The sequence below is a fragment of the Aedes aegypti genome, chromosome 3 (assembly GCF_002204515.2).
Source record: "Aedes aegypti strain LVP_AGWG chromosome 3, AaegL5.0 Primary Assembly, whole genome shotgun sequence".
Classification (NCBI taxonomy): Eukaryota; Metazoa; Arthropoda; class Insecta; order Diptera; family Culicidae; genus Aedes; species Aedes aegypti.
In genome coordinates this window covers 185,310,829-185,318,159 of record NC_035109.1, presented here as the reverse complement: position 1 = coordinate 185,318,159, position 7,331 = coordinate 185,310,829, and the positions used below count along the sequence as shown (strand labels likewise).

Genomic DNA, 7,331 nt, shown 5'->3' with positions numbered 1-7,331 from the left:
CTAGGAGCTTTCATATTTTTGATTTTTTTTTTTATAATATATATTTTAATCAAAGAAGCCAAGAAAACAAACCAGTTGTCAGTGAGCTATCTCCTCTCTCTCAGGTTTTTACCGCACTATTTTTTTTGCGTTAAAGCGAAGTAGGCCGTCATTGAAATGTGTAGTGGACATTGAAGATTGGGGCTAATTCGTCTCATGATTGCGATTTAATTAAAATCACTTGGTTTTGTACTGACATAAGGCCGGTTTGCTACTGACAAGAAAAGGAATCGCCTATCTCGATGCGTGGAAAATTTCTCCCAAGAAATGGTCAAGAAAATCACTTTTTTCTGATCGCAACACGCAGTTGAGAAGAAATGTCACTTCAAAGGGGGCTCTCTGTAGGAAATTTCTTGACCCTTTCAGTCAAGGAACTTCTTTACTTTTCTTGAGCGAAACAGCATACTTAGCTATAGCTGAAAAAATATCAGTATAATTTCAGCATGATACCGCAAGTAGTGATACTTCTCTGAATCAACATTTTCTATGATGAATGAGTTTTATCACTTAGAAATTGCGATGCAAAATCAACAAAACACGGGCAATGACAATGACGGGCTATTTAGCCTTAAGAATCATCATGAGCTGATGACGGTTCAATGATCAAATTTCCCATTTTGACAGTGACAGTTGTTATGCAATTTGATGGCCAAATCAAAACATCACCAGAGGATCGCTTTGTGAACTGATAAAACAATCATTCAATCGAAAGTAAAGTTTACCGAACAATAACGTTACAATGTCATATTCTACCGCTACCTTGCTTCGATATCCGCTTGTGTTTGGTACCATTTTGGCAGGATTCATATATGCATTTACTAACAGGTGAATAAAACTTGTACAGAGACTTAATGCAATTTTTTAATGATCGATTTATCTTGCAGAGATAAATTCATGACCGATTTGGATGCCGAACGCGAAAGATTGGACCGTACAGATCAGGAATCCAAACAGTTACTTCTAGATTCAATGGATTCGGTCAATAAAGCCCGCGCTGCAAAACATTAGAGCGCAGTAAGAAAACTCAATTGCGTCTTTTATTTACAACTAGTGTCCGATTTATTCCTTCGCTAGAGCATTATTTCAACTAATCCGTGCGAATTTTGGCTGCGCGGGGATCTTCGGGGCGCATGACGACGTAGTCCATCTTGTAACGTCGGTTATCGCTATCCTTCCGGTAGTAATTGCTTAGGCCAACCAAAGTGAGACCAATTCCAACAAGGGCCATTGCTGAAGAACCAACAACTTCGGGAATTTCGTTCCAGCCTCGCTTGAACAGGGCCGTTAGACCGCGGCTAGCTGGAGCACTGGCTGCCATATTTACTTAATTCAAAGTATTGCTGGAAAGGCACAGAAAATTGTGAATTTCAACACTTTTTTCGGAAAAAAAATATTTACGAGCTACCACTCACGTAATCACGACCACAGCACGATATTCAACAATTCGATGTTTAAGCCGCGTTTTGACGTTTGTCTTGATCGGTCTTGGATTTTTGGTCGAAAACAAAAAAACATCGAACGATGACCATCTGTCTCAATGTCGAGTAATCATTAGTAGGGTAAACGGATGAACTTTGGACCCTCTGATTTTGAAAACGGCATTTCACAAAAATCTTCCTCTCTCCTCAATCCTGTTGAATTATTGCGGCGCTCATTTTGAATCCACATCCAGCGGTGGCGGTAACGCGCAGAAGATATGCGCGCAATTCAAACGCAACGTCAAAATTCAAGTAGGCTTGGATTTTTTCGTTTTTGAAGCGAAGTATGCACCTCAACAGAAAAGTAATCGCCTATCTCGATGCGTGGAAAATTTCTTGCAAGAAAAGCATTTTTCTTTAATCGCAGTACGCAGTTGAAAAGAAAGGTCATTTCAAATGGAGCTCACTGTAGACAATTTCTTGACCATTTTCTTCCGCAGAAATTTTTACTTTTCTTGAGCGGAACAGCATACTTAGCTTGAAGGACGCAAATGTATTGTGCTCTGCAAGATAAATCCACGTAATGCGATTATCTGAAAATGTCGGAACACTATAGTGTATACACTATACTGTATACGGAAACAATATTGTGCTCTGCAAGATAAATCCAAGTAATGCGATTATATGAAAATGGCGATATACCGTCGCAGTGATAATGAAAATCACCAAATGTTTCAGATTTAACAAATTTGAAACATTTGTGTGCTTGAAGGACGAAAAAATCCAAGCCTACTTGAATTTTGACGTTGCGTTTTAATTGCGCGCATATCTTCTGCGCGTTACCGCCGCCGCTGGATGTGGATTTAATATAAGCGCCGCAATATCAAATTTGCTAAATCTGAAACATTTGATGATTTTCATTATTACTGCGACGGTATATCGACATTTTCATATAATCGCATTACTTGGATTTATCTTGCAAAGCACAATATTGTTTCCGTAGTGTTCAAGTAGCTTTTGTTCTACAACCCATAAGAAGTTTAACAATTGACTGATTAAAGGCTTCTATAAGTTGTAGTCATCATTTTAGTAGAATATTGAACATTTGATTAACAACAAATCGTACTAAAGTTTCAGTGTCTAATACTTAAAACGTTGACCAGCATGATTAGTAAAAGTTAAAAATAATGTGAATAACAGTATATGAGTATGTTTTTATTCAAGCAAAACATATTATGTCTGTTTTATGTTATTTTCAAATGTTTCAAATGTTTTTCCATTCAAATCTAAGACTTGTAAGCGACTATGGATCAACAAGTATAAAGTTCGAACCACATTGGATTAAAAAGATCATAATTTAAATTTTCCAAATGTAGTGATCATCATCTGCGACGTTATTGATATCGGAAATAGTTACTAACCATAACATTTTTAATGATAATCGAAGTATAAATAATAATTTAACAATAATTACATGAAAGTTGTTACCCAACTAACAGTCCAGAGTCACAAATAAATATAACATATATAATTATTGTTGATTAATGGTGACAGCTGAAAAAATGCCCTACAAAGAGCTCAGAAGATGCTATTTAGATCCAAATTTAAGTCAATGTTCAACATGTTTCATTGGAATGAACAACAGTAGAATCAACACTTATTGAACTTTTCCGAAGAATCTCTGCCGACTTGTCAAGATTGTTTTACTAATGAGTTGAACAAGTCATTTTTCCTTCTATTAAAGAGCCAACCCAAGTACACAGTTAAAAAAATAAAATTCTGAAATGAATAAAAACTATACTAAATCCATATTTGGTCCATCCACCCCTTCGAATGCATATCAATACAATAATCATCCAAAGTATAAATGGGTTTTAATATTCATAAAGCTTATTTGGCTTATATTTTTACGCGGTCGTTTGTTTTGATTATCGTGAAAAAAGGCAAAAAGTGGAAAGTAAAGTACAACAACGAAATACGATGATCATAATTTTATTTCGAGAACTCAATAACTTTTAACAATATGACAGAGTTTATTATATTGCCATTACTGGAACGGAGATGTCGCTCTTGCTTACGTATCCGCGTAACCATCGAATTAAACATGCTTCTACTGGTCACGCTGGATTATGTTCTCAGAAATTCTGCCACATCACAGGAGGCGGTGCTGTTCTGCTTGCATAATGTTGGAATCCTTGATTGGTTATGTTTGCACCTACTAATGAACAGGCCAGCCATTTGCAGAAGGTGAAATTCGCTAGAAAAAATCACGGAATTCTATTTTATGCACAAAATATGGAAATATATTGAACTTACTTAACGATTTTCCTTCGCATCCGGTTCAGATTTTGATTGGCACTTTTATCTGTTCCCTCCTGTCGTTCAGTCATCGGAGCATCCGTTTTTTCGCTTTTCCACAGAGGCATTTAACTTCCCTTTCCGGGAGGCAAAAATAACTTGCCCTTTTGAATTGAAGTCTTTAGACCACGGATAAAAATTGGGAACAGAAGTTTCGACACTTTTTCGGACAGACAAGAAAAAAAAGCACACGTTCTGACCTATTCTATTTAGTATTTTCCATTTTCTCCGTGTAGCAATTTGATGCTGCTCAAACGCTTTTCCAACTAATTTGAATCAGCCTTTGTTTGAACAAAGGCTATTCATAGTCTCTACACACTTTTATTCAGCTTTTAAACATCTAATTCCGGCGATTTTATTCAGCCTTAGACTTAATTGGGTCCTAAAATTTTTAATGAAATCTTGTTTTTATTCAATAACATGAAAAAGCATGTTACTGTAACTACTTGAGCAATTTTTCCCGCTCAAATAATAGCTATATCATGTTTAAACATTAATTTAAAAATTTGGTCCATAAATGAACCTTGACACTTTTGATCATGTTTGACGTTCGCTTAGTCGACAAAAACACCCCAGGGGTTTTAGTTCGACCACTGGGATTGTTCCTATCTGACATTTCGTAAGGGACACGGAAAACAAAATACACCCAAAATTTGAGTTTTATGCCAAGGGATGTGACAAAATCTAAAAAAATGTTTTTTGAGCTTAAACCAACGGAAAACATCAGAAAATTGAGTAAACATGTGTTTTTGGCCTAAACTTAAGCGTTTGGCACTAAAATTGGGACAGGGCTTTAGGACCCTATTAGCTCCTAAAATGTTTAATGAAATCTTGTTTTCATTTGATAACACGAAAAAGCATGTTACTGCAACAACTTTTGCAATTTTTCCCGCTCAAATAACGGCTATATCATATTTTAACTTTAATTTAAAAATTGGATCCATAAATCAACCTTGACACTTGAGATTTTTTTATACACCGTCAATGTTGATAGACTCACACTCAAAATCTCAATCAATACGCTCTCCCGTGAGAGCAAACTCATTAGAGATCTGCTTCGCAAATCTCACGCTTGAGATTTTGATGCAAAATCAACTCAATCAAATCAAACCGTAAAAAATGATTCAGTCGCAAAACCCGGCAAAAACTCGTGAAATCCGAATGTTTTTGTTTACGCTAGAAATGATTACTATAATTTTACCAGACTAACAAGAAATTATTGCAGTGCGTGAGTAAACTGTGGAAATACGAGACAATGAGTTAAAAAGGTGAGCGAACTCATCCATGATTTTTTGACTGCTGAGTTGCATGATTGACAACTCACGCATGAAAAATCTCAAGCGTGAGTTGCGAGAAATTGAGTTTTTCACAACACTGTACACCGTTGCCGTTGGTGTAACACGTACGTGAGATTGCCTTTTCACTACCACGATTTTTGTGTGGTTTGTTTTGATTCCTTTTGACAATTTTTTTATGTTACTATTGCAACGAGCTGGAGGGAAGCATATTGGGAGGGGCGTTTTGATGCATATTTGGAAAATTTGATTTTGGTAAAGTTTTCAATTACTTTGATTTCAATCAAATATTTAGAAATATGTTCGAAATTGGACTTCAATGTAGTGGTTATATATAGAATCGTCGCTTTACAGATGTTTTATGTTTATCGTGAGTAACTGCGAGCCACAATCCTATTGAGTTAGAGGATATTCATACCGCCTGAATGTATTAGAGTGCCCCTTGAAATTTACCGCTGATTTCGAACCAGCTCAAGCAATGTCCCTTCAAATCCATCTTCCAAGAAAATACACAATATCTATCCTGATAATCACGGCCAATGAAAACTCGTTTGAATATCTCAGATTTCTTTAGAATTAGTGGACTTACACATTCAAAAGGGCGTAACTTCAAAACGGGCCCTACGATTTTTTTAAAATTTTGCCCAGACATGCAGCTTAGCTATAGAAATCGACTGGTGAGCACAGATTTGATGGAGATTTTTTTCTGATAATAACGGTCAGGGGAGCACCGTGCATGCGCCTCGTGCAGCAGCTCGCCCAGCGTCATAGGTGGCTATGATGCGCTTAGTGGCTATGTTGAGAAAATTCAAAGCAGTATTGTTGCTGTTCCTAGCAAATCTACTTCAGATAGTTAAAACTTTATCAATTTTAATCATGATACAACCTTCTACAATATTGTTTGTTATGGCATCAAGTAGTGTTTTTGATATTCTGGGTACAATGGAACGCGACCAACAATTTTCCTAAACCAAACAGTAGATGATGTGCTGTTTCTCATATGTTTGAGCTGGAAATCCCATATTAATTTCAATTCAAATGCGCCAGCTCATGGAACGACCAATGGAGCTGAAATTTTCAGCAAGTCTTCCTCTCCCTACGGAATAATCCTGGGGAGTGCCTTGTGGAATTGAACAACTTCAATTTTCTCCCATACTAAGCTGGGCCAGTCTGATATGGAATATAATTATTTGTCTATTGTTTTAGATCCTGGCTCACAGTGACAGTTTGTGACGTCAGAATCTCGGCTCACTTTGACGTACAGAAATTTCGTATCGATTTCTCCCTCCCATCAGGGCCAAATCAACGGGGAAACTTGTTGAAGTTTAGACGACAGTGATCATAGTAACCTAGCTTGATCGAAGAATCTATGACTTAATCTGAGTTTGTTCATTCGTCTTAAAGCTTTCATTAAATACAGACCTATTTTAGTTTCACTGCGTGTTACTTATTACCAAGAGGTTATGGACCCAGAAACGCGATAAAAATGACGAATAGTGGAAATCCAACGATTGAAAGGTTGATTGGCAGAGAGAACTGGACGACTTGGCGCTTTGCTGTCCAGACGTACCTTGAAGTTGAAGATTTATGGGAAGCGGTTGAGCCCAAGAAGAAGGACGACAGAACCTTGGAAGCTGTTGATCCGGTAAAGGACAAAAAGGCTAGAGGGAAAATCATCCTGCTCTTGGAACCAGAAAACTACTACCACGTTCGAGATGCAAGCACAGCTTGGCAAGTTTGGCAGAAGTTGACCAACGCATTTGAGGAAACAGGACTCACCCGTGAAGTTGGACTCCTTTACAAACTTATTCGAACTGACTTGGAATCTTGTGGATCGATGGAGAGTTACGCTAACCGAATGATATCTACGTGTCATCAACTGAATGAAATTGGATTTCAAATTCCGGAACGGTTCGTTGGAGTATTGCTACTGGCTGGGCTTCGAGAGCGGTACCAGCCGATGGTAATGGCGCTCAAGAACTCAGGAATGAAGATTACCGGTGATTCCGTGAAGACTATCCTGTTGCAAGAGGAATTATCTCCGAGCGAAAAACTGGCTTTCGTTGCTAAAGGGAAAAGTGAAAAAACTTCCAAGCCGTCACCAAGGTAATCAACAACAGAAAAAGCAATCTTATCAACCGAAGGGCCCCAAGTGCAGGAAGTGCAGTAAATTTGGTCATATTGCAAAATTTTGTACAGAAGGAAGAAATGAAAAGAAAGC

The 7,331-nt window shown here is 37.5% G+C and overlaps 1 protein-coding gene and 1 long non-coding RNA gene across 4 annotated transcripts; one reads left to right on the top strand and one right to left on the bottom strand.

Moving 5' to 3' along the window:
* The first annotated feature begins 667 nt into the window (after positions 1-667).
* LOC110678796 lies at positions 668-1,067 on the top strand. Its single transcript, XR_002501946.1, has 2 exons — positions 668-864; positions 924-1,067. It is a non-coding gene; the product is annotated as an uncharacterized LOC110678796 (long non-coding RNA).
* A 5-nt stretch (positions 1,068-1,072) lies between these two features.
* LOC5577355 lies at positions 1,073-1,598 on the bottom strand. Of its 3 annotated transcripts, none has more exons than XM_001656383.2 (2): positions 1,445-1,598; positions 1,073-1,379 (listed from the first exon to the last, which is right to left on the bottom strand). In XM_001656383.2, the coding sequence occupies exon 2, from the start codon at positions 1,355-1,357 to the stop codon at positions 1,127-1,129; it is 231 nt and encodes a 76-aa protein (XP_001656433.1). In that variant the 5' UTR covers positions 1,358-1,379; positions 1,445-1,598; the 3' UTR covers positions 1,073-1,126. The 3 variants fall into 3 exon arrangements, with proteins under 3 accessions (XP_001656433.1, XP_001656432.1, XP_021707870.1); XM_001656382.2 differs by having other exon boundaries at positions 1,452-1,552; XM_021852178.1 differs by having other exon boundaries at positions 1,438-1,534.
* Between the last annotated feature and the right edge of the window lie 5,733 nt (positions 1,599-7,331).